The sequence below is a fragment of the Cinclus cinclus genome, chromosome 17, assembly GCF_963662255.1.
Source record: "Cinclus cinclus chromosome 17, bCinCin1.1, whole genome shotgun sequence".
Lineage (NCBI taxonomy): Eukaryota > Metazoa > Chordata > Aves > Passeriformes > Cinclidae > Cinclus > Cinclus cinclus.
Window position 1 is genome coordinate 11,560,261 of NC_085062.1, and position 26,549 is coordinate 11,586,809.

General features: G+C 42.3%; 3 protein-coding genes across 5 annotated transcripts; 2 read left to right on the top strand and 1 right to left on the bottom strand.

The window, feature by feature from the left end:
• The first annotated feature begins 560 nt into the window (after nucleotides 1–560).
• On the top strand, nucleotides 561–12,731 carry UPB1 (beta-ureidopropionase 1). Its single transcript, XM_062504233.1, has 10 exons — nucleotides 561–661; nucleotides 1,273–1,444; nucleotides 2,913–3,000; nucleotides 3,689–3,783; nucleotides 4,035–4,196; nucleotides 7,161–7,330; nucleotides 8,002–8,083; nucleotides 8,919–8,961; nucleotides 9,690–9,844; nucleotides 12,591–12,731. The coding sequence occupies exons 1-10, from the start codon at nucleotides 561–563 to the stop codon at nucleotides 12,672–12,674; spliced, it is 1,152 nt and encodes a 383-aa protein (XP_062360217.1). The 3' UTR covers nucleotides 12,675–12,731.
• Nucleotides 12,732–16,342: 3,611 nt separating this feature from the next.
• On the bottom strand, nucleotides 16,343–22,896 carry GUCD1 (guanylyl cyclase domain containing 1). The gene is made up of 7 exons (XM_062504275.1): nucleotides 22,860–22,896; nucleotides 21,203–21,287; nucleotides 19,581–19,746; nucleotides 18,759–18,850; nucleotides 17,609–17,618; nucleotides 16,924–17,026; nucleotides 16,343–16,447 (listed from the first exon to the last, which is right to left on the bottom strand). The coding sequence occupies exons 1-7, from the start codon at nucleotides 22,894–22,896 to the stop codon at nucleotides 16,356–16,358; spliced, it is 585 nt and encodes a 194-aa protein (XP_062360259.1). The 3' UTR covers nucleotides 16,343–16,355.
• Nucleotides 22,897–23,144: 248 nt separating this feature from the next.
• Nucleotides 23,145–25,669, top strand: SNRPD3 (small nuclear ribonucleoprotein D3 polypeptide). Of its 3 annotated transcripts, none has more exons than XM_062504405.1 (4): nucleotides 23,145–23,250; nucleotides 23,699–23,848; nucleotides 24,462–24,654; nucleotides 25,511–25,669. In XM_062504405.1, the coding sequence occupies exons 2-4, from the start codon at nucleotides 23,723–23,725 to the stop codon at nucleotides 25,570–25,572; spliced, it is 381 nt and encodes a 126-aa protein (XP_062360389.1). In that variant the 5' UTR covers nucleotides 23,145–23,250; nucleotides 23,699–23,722; the 3' UTR covers nucleotides 25,573–25,669. The 3 variants fall into 3 exon arrangements, with proteins under 3 accessions (XP_062360389.1, XP_062360390.1, XP_062360388.1); XM_062504406.1 differs by lacking the exon at nucleotides 23,145–23,250 and adding an exon at nucleotides 23,439–23,456; XM_062504404.1 differs by lacking the exon at nucleotides 23,145–23,250 and adding an exon at nucleotides 23,577–23,588.
• Nucleotides 25,670–26,549: the final 880 nt, after the last annotated feature.

Here is a 26,549-nt window from a genome sequence, read left to right on the forward strand (position 1 = left end):
TTTTTCCTTTTATTTTCCCTTTCCTTTCCCTTTTTTCCTTTTCCCTTTCCTTTCCCTTTTTTCCTTTTCCCTTTCCTTTTATTTTCCCTTTCCTATCCTTTTCTCTTTTTTCCTTTTCCCTTTCCTTTCCCTTTTTTCCTTTTCCCTTCCCTTCCCTTCCCTTCCCTTCCCTTCCCTTCCCTTCCCTTCCCTTCCCTTCCCTTCCCTTCCCTTCCCTTCCCCTCCCCTCTTTTTCTCATATATTAGGTCAGGCACCATCATAACGGATTTCCACGCCAAGTGACTTTTTGTGGGCTCTCCGACTTTCGTGGTTCCTTTCGACCACGAGCATTTACGAGTCCGGGCCGATCCGTGTCCCTTGGCGGCCGCACTCGCTGCCGGAGCCGTGAGGGCCCGGCCGGAGCCCGCGGTGCCCTCAGGGCCGAGCGGGGCCGGGGCCACGGCCGGGCCCATCCCGCCAAAACCCGTGAGGGGAGCGGGGCGTGGCCGACGGGGCGGCCTGGGGCAAAGTCCAGGGGCCCCCCGGGCGGCTGAGGGGCTGCGCGCGCTCGGCCTCCGCCATGGCGGGAGAGCTGGAGTCGCTGGAGTCGTGCCTGGAGCGGCACATCCCGCCCGGGGAACTCGCCGAGGTGAAGCGGATCCTCTATGGGGGCGAGGCCAGGTGCGCCAGCAGGACGGGCTCGCCCCCCGCTCCCTGCGGGATTCCGTCCCTCCTCTCCCCGGGCCCCGCGGGGACGCGCAGCCCGGGAGTGAGGGGAAGGTGTCAGGGTGAGGGCGGGTGTGCAAGACGCAGGGCTGGGCTGAGGGGAAAAAGGAAAACTTGGGCTTGTGGTGTTGCAGTGAGGTGACTGGGGTATTTTGGAGGTGACCCAGGTGTGAGAAGGACGGCCGGAAGACCTGACGGGAACAGTGATATGGGGGTGATGGAGCCTGAAAAGTAGTGATTAAACTTGAGGGAAATACATTGGAGGGATGGAGTTTATAATCCAGGTATGGCAGGTGGAAGTTTGTGTGTTTGTGCTTGATTTCTGCAGCAAGGTGTTAGGGAATGGCAGGAGGACAGTGGGGGATCGGTGGTGTGGAGGTGAACGGTGAGATCAGCACATGAGCTGTTCACTGCCTGTGCCTTGGCTGATGGATGAATGTTGGGATGGGGGAGCTTGGGTGTCTCTGCAGGGCTAGGCAGAATTGTCATCGCCTTGGTCCATTGCATTCAGAGCAGAAAGGGAGAACGTCTCATCCTGAAATCCCTTTGTTTCCTGTTCAATCCAGAAAACTTGATTTGCCAACTGCTGCGCTGTCAGCAGCTCAGGAAAAAGATTTTGAACTACAGGGCTATGGATTTGATGCTGCTCCGGAGCAATTGAGAAGGCCACGTATTGTTCGAGTGGGACTGATACAGAATAAAATTCCTCTTCCCACAGACACAGCAGTGGCAGTCCAGGTACACAAACTGGGACTGGGGCTGTTTCTAACTCCTCTTCTGCTGGATTGAGACATAACACAGTTCAGTTGTTGATTTTAGGAACTGTATCATGAAATGTCTAATGATTGTCTGGCAGTACAGAACCCATCACTACTGCAGCAGAGCTTCCTGTAAGATACTTGAATGACACATTTGGTTTTATTGTTTCTCAGAAGCATCTCTTGTGTTTACCTAGCATGCCCAACCTGCTCGCAGTGTTTCCAAAGCTAAATATTTAGTAGCTCATTTTGTATGTGAAAATCCTTTGCCTCTAAGATGAAATACAGAATCATTTACACAGAATCAAAAGGGATGGCAACCAGTGGAAAACCACAGGTGCAGTTCTTGTTTTAATTGAGAAATGTTCCATTACAGGAAAATCCATTAGAGGAAACGGATTAATAAAGCTGTGTTCATTATTCTTTGTACAGCAGTGACTGAAATCTTATTACAAGATAACGTGGTTTAGTGGTGACTTGGCAGTGCTGGGTTAATGGTTGGACTTGGTTGATGATCTTAGAGGTCTATTCCAACATTAATGATTCTGAAACCATCATCTCTTAACATCCTGGACACAACAGCACTGACATGACAAATATGTATAGAAATACTTATTTCTGTATGTATCTAGAAATACTCCTGAGAGCAGCTTTAAAAAAGGGAAAGAAAATGCTGCATTTATAAAAATCTCCTGGAGTAGTAGTTCTGTATAGTGACAGGACAGAACGTTTTTGAAGTTGTTTGTTTTGGAAAGATTACCTATCACAGATGCAAGTCATTAATTCACTAAATGGATCAAGATTCTTTGTAACAGCTGTTGAATAAAGTACCAGCTATATTAATGATTTTATTTTATGAATAACTAGTTAACCATTTCTGTAAATCAACATACAATTTTTGATTTCATAGGTCACTGCAGTCTTGTCTTTATTCATTTTTTTTGGACACCTGAAAGTAGCAATACAAAGTACTACACCTATGCTTATCATTAAATAGAATACTCTAGAAAACTAATTAATAAACACTTTGATGATTTTTCTTGGTAACAATTACTTTGCTCTTAGGACAGAGGGCTTAACATCATCCTGTAGGTTGTTTACAATGAGCAGCAAGATTACAATTTTTTTTTAAATTCTGTTTAGATTTTCAGCATTTTGCAAGTCAGGCAGCACTGAGTTTCCAACTATTTAAATGTTGCAACCATGAAATTAGAATCCCATTGGAATGCTTTCTCTATTTTCAGCATCTAAATGCTTTTAAAAATGATGTCTGACTCTATTATCAGTGTTCAGGAATGATACCTCGATTTACTCCCCCTGAAAGCAGTGGCACTAAGTATAGAACAAGATAAACTCCATGTGAAGAAAGGTTGTAAAACCAGGCAGTTGACACAGAGGTGAGTTAGAACGTGTGGCTTTTTCAATAGTGTGACATTTCTCACAATCAGGTGGCTGCTCTGCACAGACGCATCGAGGAGATGGTGGGAGTGGCCGCAATGTGTGGGGTCAACATTGTGTGCTTCCAGGAGGCTTGGAGTGAGTATTTTCTGTGGTTCCCTGTAGGCTGTCAGATGTCAAGTGCCTTCTGTTTTAACAGGTGTCCTGTATTACATCTTGTAAGTAAACAGCAGAAATCCTCCAAGATACAACAATTGACTGTAGTGATTTGCTTCTTAAAAGAAAAACCAAAGAGTCTGAGGTAGCAGAACTGTATGGAAGAGATATGAGGGATCTGTTGTGTTGAAGACTGCCATATGATATTTGGAGCTCCTTTATGATCCTTTCCTCATTATTTTTTTTTTCCTCCTAAAACTTTGGGGTTTTTTTCCTAGATAGGTGTTAAAATTTAAAAATCTGTTTTTAATAACATGGGGTTTTTGAGGCTTAATAGAAGCAAACCCCTTCATGAAGGCCCATGAAATATTTGTGAAGTATTTGTTATTCACAGTGTACACTAGTGACTGGGGTGTATTGTCTTTTTATGCCTGCTGAGACTTTCACTAAGTGCATCCATTCTCTTCTGGTTTGCCCTGTGTGAGCTCAAAACTCCTTACCCTGGCTAAAATATTTTTAAATAGCTTTTGCCTTTAAACAAGGAAAACAGTTCAATCATTCTTTATTGTTTAATTTTTTTATCTGTATTCATGCAAATAGTATATGTCTCTTGAGTGACATGAACATTTTTGTACATTTTGCCTTGCTTTTTTGCTTTGGTGTTTTCCAGCCATGCCCTTTGCTTTTTGTACAAGAGAGAAACTTCCTTGGACTGAATTTGCTGAGTCAGCAGAGGATGGGCCAACAACAAAATTCTGTCAAGAGGTAAAAACCCAACCAAGCAAAAAAAAAAGACCAACCAACATAATTTGAAGGAAGAGACAATATACCAGTGAACTGGCAGGCAGGATTTGCTGTGTTTCTCACTCAAACCTGTGTTATTTAACATTTCTAGTTAACATGTAATGCTGTTTTACCTTTTCTTTTAATTTCCTGTTTTCAGCTGGCTGTGGTGTCTGTCATTCTGGGGTACTGCAGGCTGGTGTATAACAGAGGAATTGTGTTCATTTGTGCAGCTTGCAAAGAAGTACCATATGGTTGTGGTGTCTCCAATCCTGGAGCGAGATGAACTGCATGGTGGAATTCTGTGGAATACTGCAGTGGTCATTTCTAATTCTGGAGCACTCCTTGGAAAAAGTAGGAAAAATCACATTCCAAGGGTTGGAGATTTCAATGAGGTAAGATACAGTATTGTGACAATCAAGTTAGTCTTACCTTGCAGCTCTTGTTTGTGCCACCATGTGTTGTGTCAGAGTCACAGTGGCAGGAAGTGCAGTGTATTTCTAGAAAATGTGATTCACTTACTGTCGAATCAGTTTTTCTGAGATTAAATGATAGTAAGTTAATTTATGAGGCAGGAATAATTTTTGTGAGAGTGATGAGTTTTAAAGGAAAAATAACATTGAATCTTGTTAGGTACTCCTTGGCCTAGTGAGACTTCAGAAGTATCAAGTATCCTTTGAAAGAATTGTTTAAGTTACAGCTGTGTTATGTTTGTTATGCATGATTGGCTTGGGTAGTTTTGTCATGTGTGCACATTGAACTTACTTTAATTTGCAGGGCAATTGTTTCATGGTTCAAGCATGAGTGTTACTTAGAGCCTTTCTCTGTTTCTCTGTGAGGCTGTCTTGGAAATGACAGATATTTTGCTTGTGTTTATTCGAGCAGAATCCCTTAATTCATTGTGCCTCTGACTGAGTAGCTGGTTTATGGCATCTTGTGTTTACTAATCACATTATTGCAGCTGAAGCCCTCAGCAGGTTTTGGGCCATGCTCCAGAATCAGAAACTGAAATGGCAGTAAAGGCAATGATGGGTAGATCTGACATGTGTTTGTCCATCCACAGAACTATCACAAGCAGAAAGATCAGGATTAAAAATGAACTGAAGTCTAAAAATACATTGTCTTTCCTAACTAAATCTCTCCTTGTCAGCTAAAGTGACTAATTAACAGAGGCATTTGTTCTAAGCACCAAAGGCTGCTGTATACCTGCAGTTGCTATTGTTCCCTGTCTGACTGCTCCAGTCATCAGACTGAGGCTGCAGAACTAAAGTGCTTTTTTATTAATGTAAAAAGTTCTTCTAGGTCTCAAAACACTGTGATTAAAGACCTCTGAAAGTTTTGACCTTGCTGGCAGACCTGATCAGGCTGGTTTGAGTTTCTCCAGAGGAGGCTGCTAATAGAGTTCTACACAATGAATTTCTGGCACAGTCTGTCAGTCACCAGTCTTACCTTGTATTTTAACAATGATTTTGATTTTTTTTTAATCAGAAAAATTTAGTCATAGTCCTTTAGCTAGTGGAACTAACAAATCCATTTGTTACCTTCCACATTTTTCATTTGTTCCTTATGTAATCTAGCAAAAAGTAAATTCCTGTTGCTTGTGCTAAAGTATATCTTCCAGTTTTCCTGACAGTGTTTAGTGGAGAATGATCAGATTCCAAGAAACTCATCGTTTCCAGCTATGAAACTGTAATGAGAGACACCTAAAAAAAAGAAAGTATTTTTACTTTTTCATTGAAGTATAAATAGAGTTTCATTAAGAGTTTTGCATAGTTGCTAAAATAAGTTAGTTCTTAGAATCCTAAATGCTAGAATTACTACCAAAAAATCTGTTAATAGCTTCCAGATATACTATAATGGTTTGGCATTTCTTATTGTATCTATCTTGTTACAGAATCAAGTAGTGTTTACCCAAGACAGCCCTGTCTTCAGCTGGCTTTGTTAGCAAAGCATTAAGTCTACTCTTCTGAGCTGAACAATTCTGATAAAGCAACTTCAGAAACCACCCAGGCTACAGGAAAGGATTATATTCATCTGTGTTACTTTAATGTTGTTTTCTTTATCAACAGAGTTAAACCTCAAGGAAATATTGAATTTGAAATTATTTCTTGTGGATTTTCTCTGTAGGGCAGATGGGAAAGGAGCCTTGTTAAAACTGTGTCCCTTGAATCAGTACGAACTAAATGGAAAGGGCAAAGAGATTGGTCTGTGGCCTCTTCAGCCATGTGTGGGAGGCCATATAAACAAAAATCAATCCTTCTTGAGACATCACAGTTTATTGCTGTGGAGAGGATTGTGACCTCTGGTGTGAAATAAAGAAATAGGAACTGATGAATTCCCTGAAGCAACAGCATTCTTGTTTTTCTTCTCCTATTGTAAGAAAAGAAACTGAGAATAGGAGAAAAAAATGGAAATAAATTCATTCAGCAGAATTGTTTTGAAAAAGGCTTGTGTGAGCACCCACCATGTGATCTGCTGTGTGCAGATATGAAAGGAGACCAAATCAGTACCCAAGGGACTGTGCAATTTCATGAGACCTGATAATAAATAAGAAACATGAGATGGTTATTTTACTGGACATACTGAACCTGTAGCCCTTGGTTTCAGAAGGTGACCCTCCTGAATCTGTCATGCCATGGGCCACACTTTTAGGAGGCTCAGGTTTGTTCCTTGGCTGTACCTGCTTGCTTTAGGCCTCAGATGTTTCTACCTCCTTCAGGATCAATGGTTACAAGGACAGATAATTTCAATAAAGAGGGCTCTGCTTTACAGCACAAGTTCCTTCCCTGATGAGAGACATGTCCCCTTGTGTCAGGATGGTGGATTGTGTCCCTTGCTCTTCTGTCTCAGACTGACACCTAAGGATACTGTCAGGAATCAGCCTGGCCACTGCAATTTCTGTACTCCCTTGGGATCCTCAGTATTGTACAAGGAATGTTGGGTGGCATGTTTGTCTCCTTATCTGTGGGTCTTTATCACTGTCTTTGTTCCTGTCTGAACCTGGTGATGGTACTTTCAGAAAGCACATTTTGGAAGTGCACTGCCTGTTGCATAAAAAAAGAGTTCCTTTGCTTGAAAGCAGATATAAGGGTGCAATTTCAGTGAATATATGCTCCTGCTGCTGCCTTGGCATTTCTGTATTCACCTTTTCTACTGCCTAAGTGATTTTGTAAATCTCATCATATTATCCTCAACCTTCTATCTACAGATTCAAAAGCTTTTATAGCTTTTTTTTAAGGTTTTTGTTAGCTTTTAGTTGGAAGTACTTCTTTGCGCTTTTTAAAGAAGTCTGCTTTCGTGGCTTTTGTTGGTTGATTGGGTTTTTTGTTTGTTGGTTTGTTTCTTTTGTTTGTTTGTAGTCTACTTACTACATGGAGGGAAACACAGGACACCCAGTGTTTCAGACACAGTTTGGGACAATTGCTGTGAACATCTGCTATGGGCGCCACCACCCTCTGAACTGGCTCATGTATAGCATGAATGGAGCAGAGATCATCTTTAACCCTTCAGCCACTATTGGGACACTCAGGTAAAATACAAACTGATCTCTGCCATTGCTCTCTGTCTGGGTTAACTGAAGCTCTGAGCCCCTCACTGGGGCCTAAAAGGCACCTCGTTGAGGTTTCAGAAGTGTAGTCTCCTTGTTTTGTCTTCACAAAGGAGCCTGCATTCTCCTCCACCAGGAATTTTGGGTTCCTAGTCTCCTCCCAGTAACTGATTCTCTTTCAGAACTTTATTGTACATCAGCAGGTCTCCTGTCTTTGAGACAACATTAACCAGCATCCAGCTGGTGTTCTGAAAACTGAGCGTTTATTTAGATTTTTTATGTAATATTTTTTCTATATAATAGGTAGTGGTCATGTTCAGGCTTATTTTACCAGCTTGCATTGTCCTCCTAGGAGTGTGGTATGAAATTGCAGTTTTCAGAACCAAGCTGAGATACCCTTTTCTCAGAAACATTTTTTTTTAACTTGGTAATTTTATTATTATCAGGCCTCTTGAACCAGACTGGACCAGCATAAACTATCCCTTGAGATTAATCTTCTGCAGATTAACATTAATTGCACCCTACTGATTTGATTTCCTAAAAGCTACCTTTGGCTTCTTTGATGGAAAATGTGCAGTGTGAGGCAGAGAAATGTAGATTTAGCACTGAAGTGTACAAGTGATAAACACCTGCTGCCTCTCCGTGTGTTGCAGCGAGGCGCTGTGGCCCATCGAAGCCAGAAACGCTGCCATAGCCAATCACTGCTTCACGTGCCCCATCAACAGAGTAGGAACGGTTCGTATCTTCTTCTTTCAGCTCTTTCATCACTGGGGGTTGGAGCGTGAGTTCACTCAGGGCAGGGCCTGATAGCACTGGAATGCATGGGTTCCTCTGCTGTGTAACCACTGTACTGGGGTTTATGGTGTGATTTGAAGAAGGACAACGATGAAGAGATTGAGAGCTGCCTCTGTTGCTGGGAGCCTACTTTTTGGCTGCAGCTACTTCCTGTTCTTGGATCTTCGTAGTGGGCACCCACCCTTTTGCTAACTCTCCCACTTTATCTGGTGAAATCAATATTATTTTAGCCAAAATGACTGAAAATTTAATATATCCTCGAGTCAACAGTAAACGGCTTGTGGCTGTTGTACAGATACTGCCCCTTTCTGGGCTGTAAAATTCTACAATGAAATTTAATAGTGCATGCGATAGGTCATTATTACCTTCAGATGAGTCCAGTTATGCTATGTGTAGATTTTCAAAATCAGATTCCCTGCAAAAATCCAGACTTGTCCTTGCTGCTGTGTGAATATGTTTGCCTTTTTTTGTGATCCAAAAAGATATGTTTGGTTAAATATCTCCTCTTTTGCCTCTTTAAACTTGTGAAATGGATACGAGGCATGTTCCCTAAAATGCATGAACAACGGGCAGAGATACAAAAAGACCTTGTGTCCTATGCTATCCAACACAGAACTGGGCCTCTCTGATGAGTCCCTTTAGACAGTGCTGATCGTGTGCCAGAAAAAAAAATATTTGTACATTTATATAAACTTCCAAAATAAGATAGACTAGCAAGGATTTCTTGAATGCAACAGAATTATACTGCCACCTATGGATTCCTCTTATTTCACAGGAGTACTACAAAAACGCTTTTACTTCTGGAGATGGTGGAAAAGGTATGTTCAGAAACACATTCAGTACCAGTTCCCAGACTTGCTGGAAGTTAGAGAGCAATAAGTGAGGAGTATGAGATTTTCTTGCACGCACTTACATGTTGAAACACAATAATTTCTGTTGTGAAAACCATGGCTGTTTGTGGCTCCATCCACAGTGGACCTGAGCCTTTTTTAGCCAGTTTTGGAGTGAAGTGTTTTTAGCAGCTGCATGGAAAAGGTCAGTGGTATCCATTGCTTGGTAGTACAACAGATGGGATTGATTTTTGGCTCAGTTCAGAGTTGTGCAATATGAAATAACATCTTTTCTGTGCCTCAAATCCCAGTATTTTCACCTCTGACCTTTTATTGAAAATGAATGTGTGCATCTCTGTCAGCTGTTCTGAAAATGCATGACTTGACAATTACAATTAATTTAAATGTTAAGTAAAAAGCAATGAAAGCAAAGCCTTTAGTCCAGAGACTTCATAATGGGAAAGCATAATGGTACATTATTTGAAAGGCCATGCAATGAGATTTTCCTGATAATTTGATAGTGTACTGTGCATGAAAATCAAAACTGGCCAAAACTGCAGTTATTTAAGGATCATGTTGTGACTCTTCAAGATGATTATCTGGCCTAAAAGACAGTGAGTACCCAAGAAATGGAGTTGGGTTTTCTGGGACACTGCATGTTAAGTTACATACCTATTTGCAGATGGCAATAGATGCTTTTGAAAACTCTCTTTAAGCACACCATGAGCTGGGCCATTTCTATGGCTCGAGTTACGTGGCTGCGCCAGACGGCAGCAGGACCCCAGGACTCTCTCGCACTCGGGATGGGCTGCTGGTGGCAGAGATGGACCTCAACCTCTGCAGGCAAGTCAGTGACAAATGGAATTTTAAGGTAAGCCTGACTGTGAAGAAAATACAGTATTAGAACAGGCTTTGATAGTGATTCTGTGATGTTACAATAGTTAAAGGCAGCCTTTTTTTTTTTTAAGCAGTTCAGTGCTTAAATTGTTGAAGTAATTTAACAGGATGTTATGGAGGCCAGAAGCGTAAATAGATTTGGAAAAGGAGTAGCTAAATTCAGGGAAACTAGGCCAGTAGCTTTCAAATGAAAACCTTAACCTCAGGACCTTAACGTGGATTGCCAGCAGCTCTGAGGATTGCTGGGGAAGAGTTTGTGCTTTCCTTATGCAGTGAATGTAGGCATTTGTTGCTGAGCTGAGCCAGGCATTGGATCTCTCTAACATGGAGCTAATATGTATTCTTAAAGGCCTTAATTGTCAGTTTTGGTAGCATTTAGTGAAAACCCAAACCCACAAGCTTCTGAGAACTTTCTGAAGGCAAAATTATTGCAATGTTGACTTCCTGAATTTGCTGATATGTTGAAGCTACAGAGAATAAACTGTGTACTGTATATATTCATCTCTAAAGCATCTTAACACACTTTTGAATATATCTAAATCAGATTAAGATAGCTGCAAGCCACTCCATATGGCTTTAACAAACTTTATTTATTACTTTTTTTTTTTTTTGTATTCTGAGGTAAAGCTAATTTGGTTTATCTTTCCAGAGGGCATAATTGGATTTAATTTGTCCAGCAGCAGTGCTGGTTGAAGAAATGACTGCCTCAGCTCAGCAGCTTGCTAACCCTTCAGCTGTGCCAGTGCAAGCTATGTGGGGTGCTATGTTATGCACTGATTTAATGGAGAGACCAGGTTGATTTTTTTTTTTTTAACAAATGACACTCCAGTTCCTTTTTTATTCTGATCAAGTTTACCACAGCACTGCAAAGATCCTGTTGGAACAAAAAAAGAAAAGTGGCAACTTCGGAAATACGCTTTGTTGATGAAGAAAACATCTTACTTGCTTCTGTGGAGATAGATCTTTTGTTCAGTCCTCAGTTCTGCTAGATTAGAACTTTTTCCTAGTCACTCTTAAGATCAGCATGGTTTGAATGCTAACAAAATAGACCAGAACACTTGGCTAGCAGCTGTACAATATATGTCAGTTCTTCAGTACTTAGTATTTAGAATAAGTAATCATTTGCAAGGAACGTTAATTTTTGAACATCATGCTCCTGCAAGCAGACATTTATTTTATAAAGCTGTTTTATTTGCCTGCTGTGCAGTACAGAATGGTGTGGTATTCAACGTTTTGATGTCAGTTTGACATAAAAATAAAAAGCCTCTCTGGATTTGAATTATGGAATAAGCTTTCTAACTTAAAAAAATGGTAATTTCTTATCTAGAGCCTAATTTCTTTGCTAATATTGCTAATCCATATATAGGGACTAAAACCAAGAAGTAATTTCAGGTATTCTTCTGGAACAGAACGGCATTTGTTATTTTAGACATGCCTGTGGTAGGCATGTGGTTGTTGCCATAATGGAATTAAGTTGTGCTGAGAGAATCTTAGTTGAAGTCAGGCAGGCATTTGTTCTGCTTTGCCTGTGAGGCCCTTACTGCAGAGTAGAGACTTGGTGTGTGAGGAAGCACATGGAGCATTGCTTCTACCACCTTAGGAGGGGTAGCTAAACAAAAGCAATTGAACGGATTAGAAAAGACAAACAGTAAAAGCAAAGCACTGCCCTTTGGCTGATTTGTGTAGAATTGTGTCTTTTTTGTTGTCTTCAAGTGCTGTGCTTTCAGCACCTCCATGTCATGTGGTTGGTGTGGAGTGCTGTGTGTTGGGTTTTGGTACGTGAGGCACAGCTGTGGTTTTGTTTGTGTGACGGGGAGAGCGGTTCCTTTTCCTCTCAGCTGTGGCCAAGACAGAGGTAGTTCTTGCTGAGAGGAATGAGGAAGAGTGGTCACAGCTTACCCACTACAGAAAACCTTTAACAGCAAGTGGGAACCTATTTAACCTGCCCTGGTATCTGCAGTTTGCACCCAGTGATGCCTGAAAGGGACATTCAGTAGAATGTCTTTGCTAAACTTTGAGCAGCAATGGGGTTAAATAAATTAAATAAAGGTGTAATTTGCCCCTCCCAGAACCAATGTCCTGGGCTGTGCACTTCAGAAGAGGATGACAGCACTACATCAGGTGCTGCATTGCAACACTTCCAGCACCTGCTCTGTTTAATATTTCACATTAACGGGTAAAGTAAGAGTAACCCCAACACTGTCAGTGGCATAAATGCCAACTTACTGCTGGTAGCAGAATTCTTTGGTTGTCAAGGACATGACACGAAGCTCTAATTCACAGAGACACTCCTTTGCCTTCACTGACATAACTTTAAAAATTGCTGATGCTTAAGAAAGCAAGTCCACCTTTCACATTCAACTTTCAGCTATCCAGAATAGCTGTAATAAGTAGTAAGTCAGCAGGCATTGCTGTCACTGAAGGAGAGCTGCAAAGTTAGGAAGGTGTTCATTTAAAAGTTTGGCTTTTCAGGGTGGAACTACGCGTCTTTTTTTGGATAGAAATGCAATCCTAGGCAACATGAGTTCTTTTATAAAAAACAGTTTGTGCTAAGGCACTGGCAATCTTGAATTTTGAGAGAATTGTTGTTTGATGTTTGGGACAATTACATCATATATTGTCATAGAAAAAAATCAACCAGTGGATATAAATGCTTTCTACTGAAGTACTTTTGTAGCTTACTGAAAGAACTGAAGCTTTGATTTTTATTTTTTTTCCAGATGACTGGTAGATATGAAATGTATGCAGAAAAGCTTGCTGAAGCAATCCAGCCTTTCTTTATACCCAATATCATCAAAGAGTAAGAGAAAGCATCCCATTACACTCAAATGTTACAAGACCAATTCAAAGTTACTGTTGGATCACTTTACTGTGAATCACAAGTTGCTCTTTTAATGTTGTCAGTTTAAATTCATGTAACCAATTTTAAAAAAGATTCAAAACTGCATTACGTAAAATAATTGAAAATGGTTGAAGTGTTTATTTACAGTAATGAGTCCTAAGTTTTTGTCCCTTGCTAGAAATACATCCAGTGTTTTCCTAGAGTAGAAATACATGTTGTGTACTGTGATACAGTTGATGAGTTCAGAGATCGTGAAAATTTTAACCTAAACTTCGCACTGTACATCTATTTCTGCTTCCCAGTTTTTACCCTCTGCCCAAATGCATAATTTAGGGAGAAAGGAGGCAGAAATTGTTTTCATCTGCGTTGTTTACTTTTTCTGCTTCCGATCTACTTGATGCAGTTCTGTTATAGCTGAGCAATGTCCCAGACATCCCAGTTGTTTGAAGGTCTGTAGGTGCTGTAAATCAAGAGCACTTTGGTTCTGTTGCCTTTTACACAACCACAGCTGGAGTAATGTCTTTGCTGGGCCCTTTCAAGGTGAGAGGTGATGCTCAGAGAGATGCTTTGGTATCTTCTGAAGCTCAGTGCCCTTATGGGAAGCAGAAAGAGAGACCCTGGCCAGTGCACAGTCTAAGCTGGGGCAGTTGAATGCTTTCGAGTGGACAGAAAGCTCAGGATGGGTAAGGCAAACTCCTTCGGGGTGCACTCCAGTAGGATAGGTGGTGGCTGCAGAGTACACAAACCAGCTGTGAAAGAAAGGTAGTAATCATACATTTGCTATTCTTAGGTAGTACTGTATTCTGAAATTTTGCTTCATATGATTTGGGTGATGGCAAGAGGTGTTCAGGCAATGCAGACTGAATACAATTTTCAGCCCAGCAACTGTGAATTTACAGCTGTAATAAATATTTGAACTCTTGCTTTCTATTTTTCTGAATTACAGTTTCAGATTTTCAAAAACATTCTTCCTAATAAACTTGTTAATAAATGCACTTGCTACATTATGTTACAGAGTGGTGAGTTTAACCTTTATTGAGAATGGCTTAATTACAAATAAAAATATATTTATGTATAAAATCCCTGCATGTAAAATCCCCTTCCTTTGCTATTGACATCCTGACAGAAACAAAGCAACAGAACATTTTCAGAGTGAGAGTCTTGATAGACAATCTTGTAATGGGAAACAAAGTTTCAGAAAATGCAGATGTTCTGGATGCCTGTGCAGCGAGCTGCTTTTTCAGCTGAATTTGTCATATATTCAGTCTTTTCACTTGGCTTTTGCTTCTTCCTCATGTTTTCATCTCTCATATCCATCTTCCATTTGGCAGCTGTATGAGATCCTGTTGTAACAGCGACCTCTCCTTTTGTCTGCACTAGCTTAGACAGCTTTATCTTTCACTGTTGTTGAAGCATTTAAACCCTGGGTACCAAACACTTACCAGTCAATATTGTTACACCTGTGTGCATTTCAGAACACTAAGCTTGCCCTTAGGTTCGTGTTTTCTATATGCCCAGGATTCACTTTTGGTAATGGAAACAGTAGATGCTAAATATCCATTACAAGCCTTTGTAAGAACTGTTTTTATTAAACTAATCAAGCCTGCTCTAAGATAAATCCTGTGGCAGTTTAATAGTACTGAATGAACTACCTACCTGAAAATGCATGGGTTAAGAAAGTATTCTAACAGCCTGCAGCTTCCAGACCTGTTAATTATTAACAGAGCTAATACACTTTCTCAAAATCAAACATCACGATTTTTGCCCTGGACAAAAAAATTCCCAGATCAGAAGTCTTCCACTTCTGTACTTTGGAGGGGTTGAAAGGCATTATCTGCAACAGGCTTTGTACCTTTCTTCTGGAATGATTCTGCTGGTGCCACTGATGGACCAGTTCTCCACAAATCACATCCAACCTCTTACTCATCAGTGCCAGAATGTATTTAAACTTCACCAATGATAAGCAAAATTTGACACACAAAATTTCCTGTCATGCACTTTCATTTAGAATTTTTAAGGGTTACTGCATTTTAGATGTCTGTTACTATTTTTTTGCCTTTGTATAAAGGAGCACTCTCAATTCTCTAAGTACTTAGTCAACACAGTATACTTTTCAGTTAGTCAACAACTGATAAAAGAAAATATTTGTCTTGGTAAAAAAAAAAAAGCTTTCTATGCTGAAAGTAGATTCCTATTTATTATATATATATATCCACCAGTAAGTAACAGTATCCTTTTACTCTGAGTTCCATAACTTGAACAGTTCTTTTCCTAAACCCATGCCAGAGATGTGGGATCTCTGTCTGAAAGGCAAATTTTCCTAGTTTTACATCAGTGCTGATTTCCCTACTGAAGATTGAGAGGTACAGGAAATTAGGATGAATGAAGCTGAAATAAGTGGCTTTTTTTTACACTTCAGACTGCTCCTCCGGTAGCAGAGGAAAGGATTATGTATGGGGTACTACCAGTTTCACTTAATGTTTTAATACAGCATCAACTTAATCCAAATTCAGTTGTAGTAAAAGAGCTAGAAAAATCTAAGTCCCTGCCTTCTTACTTGTAGCAGAGATGTATTTCCTTTTTTCTTACTTGATTTTAGCTCTTCTTAGAAGGTCACTGAACTAATACCAACAGCAAAATTTGGCTCAAATTATGATTCAGCAGTTTAGGTACAATGCAGTAGATGCTGTCAGATATTTACACTTCACACACAAAATATATACCATTAATGTAGATGATAATTTTCTGCATCTGCTTAGTAAGTTTAAATATTTAGAACATTCATATTTAAGAATGGATTCTGCAGAAACTGGCACATGTGGGTGGCATAACATTCAGAGCTTTTTGCAAAGAGCAGTAAAGGCTTCCAAGTCCAAATAAAATCTTTCCACTTAAAGTTTTGGAGGAAGCTGGAGCTCTGAGCAGTCATCCAAGAGGATTTAGCCAGAAGAGACTGAGTTTGTAGTACAAGGGAGCAATTCCAGTACTGCAGCTGCATAAATGCTAATTCTCTGTGAATGTGGTACATGGGATGTTTCCTACATTGCAGACAATACTGATGAGCCAGCAAGGCATTTTTTTTATTTAGAAGTAGTTTAAGTTAACATTTTTTCCTTTTATAATACGCCACTGAACTTCAAATCCATAGATTTTGGATGAATAGCAGCCCTTGGTGCTTTGACAGAGAGAGAGAAATAGATATTTTCTATTTTTTTCCTTTGTTCACCTAAACATGTGCAAATATTACCAAGTGTTAAAGTTCATAAATTTGGTAGTTTTTAGCTTATGTGTTTGATTTGAAAATAAGCTGAAAATGAACAGGCTCTGGGGCTGTATTTTAGAACTGCTGTCAAATGTGCAATGTTGAAAATTAGGGAAAAAATCCCAAAACCAAAATTAAAAAAAAAAAAAAGAGAGACAGACATTGCAAAATCAGATACATCATCAGGAAAAAAAAAAAAAAAGAAGAAAAAAACCAGGTAAAGACAGCAGTGCAATATAGTCCTGTCAATGTCTATAAAGCCTCCCTAGCTGAAGGTCCCACTGCAGGTCAGGAGTGAGGTGTGTGCAGGGGAGTCCTGAGACGAGCAGCCAGCTGCCGTGCAGGCTGTGCAGGAAGGAGCAGGAGTGTCCTTGGTGAGTGTCAGCTGTCTGTGTAGATGAACAGAATATCTTCATCAGTGCCATAACTTGTCCTGGCTTCCTCAAAGTTACTGATGCTGGTGCAGCATGTTCCTGGGAAGGAGGAACAAAATGGTACAAAAAATTCAGGATTTGCCAGTGAAATGTTCTTACACTGGATGTAACAGCATCCAGGAACCAAATCAGTATAGAGACTATACCCAGCAGCTTAGGTTACAGCTTTACTAGTGTAGGTTTTTTCACCTTGAAGAGCTCACTGAAGTAATGCTGTGAATGGGTACCAAATTGGCCCTTCTGATATATTCTGCACATAGACATTTCAGCATCTCTCCAACCCATCTGAAAGCCAAACAAGCCAATTACTAGAATGCCTACCTGAATGCTTCAACTAAATCACACCACAAAATGCAGCACTGATGTAATTAATGTGGCAAAAACCCCTTCTGACAAATTAGGCAGTGAATCTTGAAATGCCTGTGCACTGTGAGGGGAGGTCCAGTTGTAGCTCTGTGTCAGACTGATTAGTAATGCACTGGCTGAGAATCCATCCAAAAGAGACAGGTACTCACGGTCAGCATAGGCAGGGTTGTTGTAGTAAATACTCCCTGAGGCTTTGTTGTAGCCACATAACACAATGAAGTGGCCCTGGTAGTCAGGGCTCCTGCAGAAGCACTTCTGTCCAATGGGAAGGAAGCAACAGTATTTGACAGGACTTGAGCAGAGATCACACAGTAGCAGGACTGCATTCACAAGGACAATGGCTATGTGACCCTGGGACAGGTGGTTTTGGATGTCTTGAACAGTTACTGTGCTGCAAGGAAAAAAAACCAGACATTGCTTATTGAAAGAGACTGGTGTAAAGGAAGTGCCTGATGGTGAACAGTGCAGCTGATACTTCTGTAGATACAGAAGTCTATCTCTAGGGTATCTATAGCCTATCTCAGCTACAACTCTTTGCTGTTAAACCCTGCAGGCTTTGCCATGGACAAAGCCTGACAGACCCTGTAGCATTCAAGGCCCTTTCAATTTAATTGCTGCTACTGAAGTGCAGAGCAATGTTTCTGGATTCTGTAGTAACACATTCTGAGATGACATGAGATGCCCCAGAGAAGAATCAAGTAAAGGAGCTGGCAACTCACTCAGTAATTTGAGTGACTTCTGTTGTGGGAAAATTGTAAGTCAAGTGTTCACTCTTGCTGTTAGAAAAGCTTTTCTCTGAAACATCAAATCTTTATCGACTGAGTGCTTAAATACTGTGTAACCACTAACCAAATCAAGATGTGCCCAAATTTGCCCATCTCACACAGGACTGTGTTTCTCCCAGCTGCAGTTTTGAATCACCTGATACTCTTGAGGCTTTATTTCTGCAGAGAATAAATATCCACCAAACATAACCTATAACCTCATCTGTTAAAAGCTGTCCTTCAAGGCAGATGGTGTGTGCCATATGTGAGAACTCATCACTTGGATCTGTTCCAGATGTCTGTGCTGTGTGTACCACCTGACTGAACTCGTGTGCTTTTTATTTAGTCCTTCCCAGTGTCACTTCCCAACTCAGATGCCCCAGCCTCAGTACTGCAGGGGCAGATACGGCCTCTGTCCCTGCCTTGATCAAGTCCACAATCTTAAGACTGCAAAAGCAAGAGGGACTGAATGTCCCTTCTGTCCAGTCAAACTGTAATTAAAGTGATGGTGACTCCACACGTGTTAGAAAGGACACTTGATTCTGCTAAATATAAGTTACACTCCAGCATTCAAATGCTGTTGTGGCTGCCCCATATCATTTACCCCACTTCGACGACAGGCATCCAAATCCAGCTTCCCTATAAAAAGGGACACAGCTCAAGTTGGATGCTTAGTTATTCCCCAATAGAACTTGACTGCTGATTATGAAAGTTCTGCAGTTTTTCCATTTCTTCAGGGTTTGCAGTTGTTCCATGGAGTTCCTTATTTCATGGTCCCCTTGGCAAAAGCTCCTATGCTAGCTTGTACTTTGCATGCTTGTCTGGGACCAGAGATCCATGTTTGCATAGCTTGGGAACAATGAGTTCTGTACCCACACAGCATTCTCCTTAATTCCAACAATGGCAAATTAGAGTGCTGTAGGCACTCCCTATTGTCTTAAGTGTAATGGATAACCAAATTCAAACCACAGTCAGCTCCTATCAGCATTTTCATATCACTTATTGTGCATCATGACTAATTTTTCTTCAAACTTCATTATTGGCTCTTGATGTGCATAGGTTTTTTGAGACAGATGGAGTAGAAAAGACACTAATTGGCAAAAAAAAAAAAAAAAAGGCTTAGGGCTTGATTTCATTCTGTTTCAGCAGTTTAGCTTGGTGCCTCCAAGAAAAGCAGGGGCCCACAGAATCTCCAAAGAGAAAGAAAACAGTGAGCTTACCATTTCTCCACCAGCACCTTGCAGTCTTTGGCTTGTGCAAAGAGCTGATTCACTCGATTCTCTTCTGTGTCAAAGTGCTTCCTGTAAAATGACTGGGGAAATAACAGAAGTTCTGAACTGGAATGGTGTTCACCTTGGGTAATCCACCACTTAAGTCTGCTAGCAAGGGCCTGCATAAATTGGAGATCTTGCTATGGGATAAAAGATCTCTCCCACAGTTCACAGGAAGCAGGACAAGGATTTCTGCCCTGGATTACAAATTAAATTTGCTCCTGATCAGTTACTGTTGCAGTTTCTATCCAGTGGCTGTTTATCTGCCTACATGAGAGAAGCCTGTCTGGTTTCCCCGGGGAGACTGGGCAGGAGCTTGCAGTAAAGTCACTGCTGCTACAGGCCCTCCTTGGCCCCTTGCTGGCAGTCCTGGAGAGGCCAAGCTCTCTCTGGGTGGGAGGCTGAGTTCCCCTCTCACCTCTAGAGGTGGATCTTCCAGGTCAAGGCTGAGGCACGGTGGTGGGGAAAGTGTGGAAGCTAAACACTGCTGCTGCCCAGGCTGTACCTGTTCTGTAGATAAATACAGGGCTTCAGTCTCCAAGGCTGTCAAATAGGTTGGAACCTTTCATGAACACTAAATGCAAACTTTTGTAAAATTCAAAAGATGGAATCAATATGGGATCATATTGCCTTTGGAACAGATCTGTGCCAGTTTTGGCAGTAGGTCAAATTAACCATGGTTGACTGCCAGTAACACACCAGAGCTTTTACACCATGACACTCAAGGCTTTTAAAGCTGCCTGCCCTCCCACTGTAGATGAGAATACTGACCTGATTTTTGTAGCCCTTGTCCACTCCGAGTGTCTGGGTGCAAAATTTATGCCTAACTCCGAAGTGCCGCATTAAGTAGGCCAGGTCAATAGTCCAGATACTCTTTGTTAACTGGAGTTCCTGGATGGCTTTCTGAAACTCATCATTGTCCAAATGATTCAGGTACCTATGGTATCAAGAAAGGCAGGGGAAGGGAAGCACAGATCTTAGGAGAAGCAAAATGCTTGCTGTAGCCAAGCCTCTACACCACAGCACATAAAAACTGAAACAGTGGGCTTGGCTAAGAAATAACCAAAAAAAAAAAAAAAAAAAAACAATTAAAAAAAAAAAATCAACCAACCCACGAAGAAGACAGAAATTTAAGGGAAGGGAGTAGGGAATATTTAACTGGATTTCTTGCTGACGTTTTGAAATTGGAAACGTGTGGTGCCTTGACTGTTTTAGAGTGCTGGAAGTGTACAGGTGCTGTACCAGAGTCAAGCTGGTATGGAACTCTGTCCTGAATAATGTACAAGTAATGTACATTACATAGTGTAATGTACAAGTGTATTAGAGCCAACACAGAAAGAAGAGTTAAAAGATTAAAACTTCCTTCACGAAATAGATGGATTTCAAAAGGAGGAGCCATAAAGTAATTCAGTAAATATTCAAAGGAAGCTTGTCTTAGGCACTGATGACACAAAAGGAAGAAAGGGGAGATGAAGTCAGGAAGAAGCTCAGGACAGGTGGCAAAGAAGTGGGGCGAGGTAGTTACAGGGAGTTCTGAAAGTAAGAAAACAAATGTAAGCAAATGATGAAAAACAACTGGAATTGAGGATGCAGGGCAAACAAGGCCAGATCAGCAGTGTGAGAAGATTAATCTTGAAAGCTGAGTTTTGGACAGATTGGAGTGGCAAAGAGGTAAAGGGAGTAGAGGTTACAGTAGTCAAGATGGGAAATTACCAGAACACGGACTAACGTCTTGGCAGAAGGGATGGAGAGAAATGAAAATCTTCTGCTTCATATCTACTAAGTGGACATCTAAATAGGTATTTCTCCTGCACCTAAGCTCATGTTCCTCTGTGGAAGGAAAGAGGAGTTCAGCAGGACAGCTACTAGTTCAAAAAAAGGTAAAACCAAAAATAAACAAACAAAAAAAAACCCCAAAGGGCAACACAATACTGAAGCTGAAACTACTCCTGGAACACAAACACTCATCCCACAGGCTGGGGCTCAGCAGGACAGAGGTAGTACAGGCACAGCACACACTCATAAACTGGGATACACCTACCCATCACTTGAAAACACAGAAAGGAATCAGGTGAGTCACAGCTATCAGTTCTGAATTGCACCAGCAGGAAAGAGGCAACACTTTCTATGAGCTTATTAGGTATTCTGCATCTGTCTAATTAGTCAATTATTCAAAAGGATTCAAAGTTCACTTCAGTTTCTATTTTCCCTTGTTCCTACTGGAGAGCTGGGCCAGGCCCAAGCAGCAGTCACAGTCCAAGGGTACCTCAAAAAACTGCTGCTCTCCTAAAACTGAACTCATGGCTGCTTCAACACACCTCTTCTCCCTGGGATTTGCTTCCTGCTACCCCTCCCCATGGAATGGGATTTCCTGCTCTAAGGGAGCCACTTACTGAAGCACCATCCTGGAGCAGGCCAGCCCGCAGTCCCAGTGGTACAGCTGCTGAATCACTGGCACTTTCAGCTGGATGCAGTCAACTGTGTGAGCAGAATAAAGCAATGTCAATCCACACAGGAATGTTTTTCCATGCCACTAAAAGTCAGCCTGTCCTCAGCACTACAGCCACAGAAACTTAAAAATGTGTTTTTTTCTGAGTGGGAGGTGGTTTTGTTTGTTTCTTAGGGGAATGTGCATTCAGTGTTTCTGTACAGGTAAGCATTTGGTTTAATATCATACCTCATACTCCTTTATTGTTCCATACCCATATTGCTGGCTTTTTTTTTTTTTTTTTTGGTGTGATGTACCCACCACCCCTCAGTTGAAGCTGTGTGTCCTGGATAACAGCAGGTAAGACAGGTATTCATTCCTTCTCTTGTGTCTGACTGTACTTCTGTGCCACAAGAGGGGTTAAACCAAACTGGGAGAAAACATACCAACATCTCTGGGCAGGAATCTCTTAGAAGCCCCACAGATTTAAGCCTTTTCTATAGACGTTTTTTTTCTCAGGGGTGGTAATTAAGAGAATTAAAGCAAAACTAACAAGTTAAAAATTTACAAGTGGCACCAGTTGTCCTTTTGTATTAATTGCATCAAAACCTCAGCAGAGAGGGAAAATTAATAATCTTTACCAAAAGGTCCCAAAATACAAACTCCATCCTATGCCTCAGTTTTTTATTTTTGTGGAGTTAGCAATGTGGTGGTTTTAGTTTCAGGAATACCCTCACCACTAGCAGCACCTGAAGAGTTGTTCCTGTCATTGCTATGTCAGCACTGAGCAAAGTGAGTTAATCACAAAGGGCTTTTCTCAGTAACCTTTGATCTAGAAAACGCCTTTGAGAAGTTTTGTTAACAAGGTCCTCTACACTTCACGACGGGAATAAAAATGCATTTGACATCATGTGGACTTGTCTAGTTTTGGTGTAATACTATTTATAGAACTTTTTAGATAATGTTATATTTTTCCTAGTTGTGCCCCCATTTAATCATGACTTTAAAGAATGCTGTATCAGTTGACATATTCAGTCTTTTAAATTCATCTAGTTTAAGGTGCTCTCAAGTATCATAAAGAAAAGGAAACCAATTCCCGCTTGTCCTCAAACCAGGACTTCTCAAGTATTTTATCATCATTTTTTCTTGGCATGTTATGAATCTGTCCCCTTTTTGTAAACAGCAAGGGCCTCTACCAAGTCCCACGTTCGTTCACCAAGGGGTACGTTTTCTACGTGAAAGCTTCTGAGAGCGGTAACAAGTTTTCTTGGCCGTCCAGCTTCCAGTCCCCTATCTCCCAACACACCTAGAGCCCTTCAGCGGCGGCCGTCGCTGTCCCGAGACGCGAACCCAGCCCGTAAATCACCGCGCGAACTCCTCTGCGCTTTGCCAGCTCCCCGCCGCCACGACCTTACCGACGGACCCGGCGATCGCACATCGCTGCTGCGGGCGAAACCCGCAGCAGGGCGGCTCGGGAAGACCGAGAGGCCGCCGGGAGCTGCGGCGGAGCCCGCCGGAGCCGCCCGCTCCCCCTCCCCGGCCCGTTCCTCGGGACGGACTCCGCTCGCCCCTGCCCGCCGAGGCCCCGCCGGCCCGAGCAGGGCTGGGCGGGCCGCACTGACCTGGCGGTGGCTCGCCGGCCTCCCGGGGGCTCTTCATGGCGGTGGCAGCGCCCGCCGCCCGTTCAGCGCCGGCCCCGCCGAGCCGGCGGCGCGGCCCCGGGGCCCGGCGCTGGCTCCTCCCGGAGGCGGGGGCTGAGTGGGGCCGGGCCCCGGGGCGCTTGCCCCGCGCCGTGGCGGCGGGGAGGGCGGCGGGGCGTGCGGGCGGGCAGGGGCATGACACGGCGGGCGGGACCGCGCAGGCCTGCCCCGAGCCCGGGGCACCGCGGGGCTGCCGGGCCGGTGGGAGCGGACGGGACGAGGCCGCGCCGCCCCCAGCGCCGCGTTCCGGTTCCGGCGCGCGGAGCAGGGCGGGAGGCGGCGGAGGCCATTACATTATCGGAGAGCGCGGGCGGTGAGTGCCGGCCCCGGGCCGCGGGCCCCGCTTCTCTCTCCCCCGGCCCGAGCGGCGCCGCTGCCCCGAGGAGCCCCGAGGGGGGGCGGGAGGGCCGGGGCGGCCCCGGCTCCCTCGCGGCGCTCGGCCCTGCGGGCCCCGAGCGCTGCCGTCTGCCCGCGGGGGCCGTGCCGCCGTGCGATGTGCCTGGGGCTCCTCCCGTGGAGGTGCGGGGGGTTTGTTACGTGGTCCTTAAATGCGAATTATCCTACAAGAGACCTGGAAAAAGCTCTCCCGTGGGCGCATCTGCGGAGAAGTGTTATTGATGCATATAGTCAAGGCGCACGTTGTGTTTAAACGTGAGAATAGTTGGTGCTTTACGCTTTTAGAAAGGATGATGGGCTGCGTAGTTGGAGCTTATTCTACGTGTTCGTCTGTGGTAAAAGCTTTTGCTTTCCTTGCGCCCCAGGTGTGGAGGCACAGCTCTGCAGCCATGTCGATTGGGGTGCCAATCAAGGTCCTGCACGAGGCCGAGGGCCACATCGTGACCTGTGAGACCAATACGGGAGAAGTTTATCGAGGCAAACTCATCGAAGCTGAAGACAACATGAATTGTCAGGTATCTTTTGCTTTGCAAGAATAGAGGGGAAGGTTGGCTGATCTGGGCCTGGGAAGGCTGAAAATTCGATTAAAAGACTGCTGCTTCTAGTTCTGTTCAATTTTAGTTTTGGGATAAAGAAAACCGTGCTGCTGCTCTTTACCGTGGTGAAGTGGATTCAGCATTACAGAGTGCTCCAAAGAAGCCAGAGCTTATTTCCAGATTCAGAATAGGATTGGGCATCCCTGTCAGTAGGATCAGAGATTTTAAGATTGTGTCCTGAGAACAGTGTTTTCCAAGAGTTCTTTATTTAAAGCCACTGAGTGTAAAACTAAAAACCCCTAGATTTAAGAAACTGAAACTTACTTAATATGCATTACTTCAGCTATTCCAAGAGGGCCTAATTTTGATTTAAGGCAAGTGACCATTGAAATTGGAATTCTCTCCTAACGGTACTAGAACAGCTTTATTAAAACTGCTTGCATACCAGAAAACAAAAATAATGGTGCTGATAAAGCTAATTTATAAACTGGGGAGAAACAAAAGTGCTGGGCAGGAGGTATGGGGTGTGTTTACATGATGCCTTGTGTCACAGCTGGGGCCTGGCTGAGCACTGATGATTTTTACCTTCCAGATGTCCAACATAACAGTGACATACAGAGATGGACGGGTGGCACAGCTCGAGCAGGTGTACATCAGGGGCAGCAAGATTCGGTTTCTCATCTTACCAGACATGTTGAAGAATGCTCCTATGCTAAAGAGCATGAAAAATAAAAACCAGGGCTCTGGAGCCGGGCGAGGGAAAGCAGCTATTCTCAAAGCTCAAGGTATGTACATTTTGTTCATGGTCCCTCCCCCAGTTTTCCACTAATACTGGGAAATTCATCTTTGTCACTGAGGAGATTAAGCAGTAAGAAGTGAAGAGATTACTGCTTCATGCAGTGTTTTTCTGTATGTTTTGTCTTACAGTGAGAGTCAAGACTCAAATTTATGTCCCAATTACTTGAACATGTAATATTGATGCTACAGTAGTTTAGAGTAATAATTTAGTAATTTAGTGAGTAGTCTTGTTAAACAGAGCCTTTCTGTTAAACTTAAGAGTTCTGTTTTCCTGCAGTTGTGGCCACCAGCTGTTTAGAATACTTAGGGAAGGATTCATGTGCTCTTGATAAGCTTTTGTAGGAAAACAACTTCAGTTATAAAGATGGTACTTATCTGCTGGGAAGCTGTAATTACTAGCTTTTCTGTAGTTCACTCTCATTTGTGCCTTTCTCAGGGGATCTGTCTAGTTATTAGATAGTTGAGTAACAATCATGTGCCACAAAGTCCCTGGTTAACTTCAGTGTGCAGCAGCATTTATGTGGGGGAGTAATTTACTGAGCAGTGTTGCAAAACCTTGCAAGAGTGTGGGATTTCAAGTCTCCTGGGTGACACAGATTTGTGTGTGAGCAGGAGCATGAGATGTATGAATATTTGCTGCAGTTGTTCTGAGGGGCCAGACTGTGGGACCATTAGGTTCTGGTTCTTCTCACAGGAAGCTTCTTGCCCTCACATCACTTTGTGAGCATTTCCTTGCTTCTGAGCAAGAGACTTTGAGTGTTGTTGATGTTTTGTTTGTCAGTTGTTGAGATAAATATGCAGGTATGTCAAATTTATGCAATCCCTGATGTTTTCTTTCTTCAGTGGCTGCAAGAGGAAGAGGCCGTGGTATGGGCCGTGGCAACATCTTCCAGAAGCGAAGATAATTTTGGTCTTGGCTGAATTGCTTTTTTTATTAGGGGTGTTAACTTGACAATGTGTGCATTGGTATCCGTTTTGTTTAATAAATGTTTCTGATAAAAACTTGTCTGCTCTTACCTGACAGGACAGTTCTTGGGCAAATACACTGTAGGTTGATTTCAGAGTCAAGCCAGCTTTGGAAAATAGTGGACTTTATTATATCTAGTTTTGACCACTTTGTGTGATGCATTGGTTTTGAAAGATCATTATGTCTCCTTATTCTTGTTTAGTCATGCTGTCATTTATTCTCTAAAGAGTTAGAAGGAGTTCTTAATGAAGAGTTTTAAGTCCTACATTATAAAGTCTTATTAGCAGCTGCCTTTGTGGAAAATACAGCAAAACAGAGGCAGCTTCCTGAGAAGCAGAGCACTGTTTTTTGCTCTGTGTTATGGACCTACAATAGATAGAGGTCCATCGTCAGATCTGTATACTGAACTTGTATTCTTTCATTTCTTATTTTTCTCTTTAGATGTGGGGAGAATTTTTCATTAGAAACACACAGCTCTGATAGCCTGAATCTGTATTTGCGGTGAAAAAATATATTCTGACTTTCTTAGCAAACTTTCCCTGTGTCTGAACATAAAATAGGTCTTTTCCAGGATAAATTTGAAATGTTTTTTACATTTGAAAGGTAGTGCAGGTATATGAGGAAAGTCTTATAAATAGTTATCCATTAAACACAACTCAATACAAAGGCTGATGTTTTGAGCAAAACTCATGCTCAACTTTAGCTTTTGATCTTGTTATCTGTACACAGTTGTGTATAGATCAGCTGATTTGCAGGAAGCCAAATGTAGTTGTAGCTTCAGTTTATTTTCCTTGAAGAGTAGTGTGGGTGTTTTTACTGCCTTAAATGGTTGAAACATCTCAGTGTAACCCTTCTGTACCTAATCACGTACTTGCATACAGTCAATTACAAGTCTGTACACACAGAAAAGAGCTG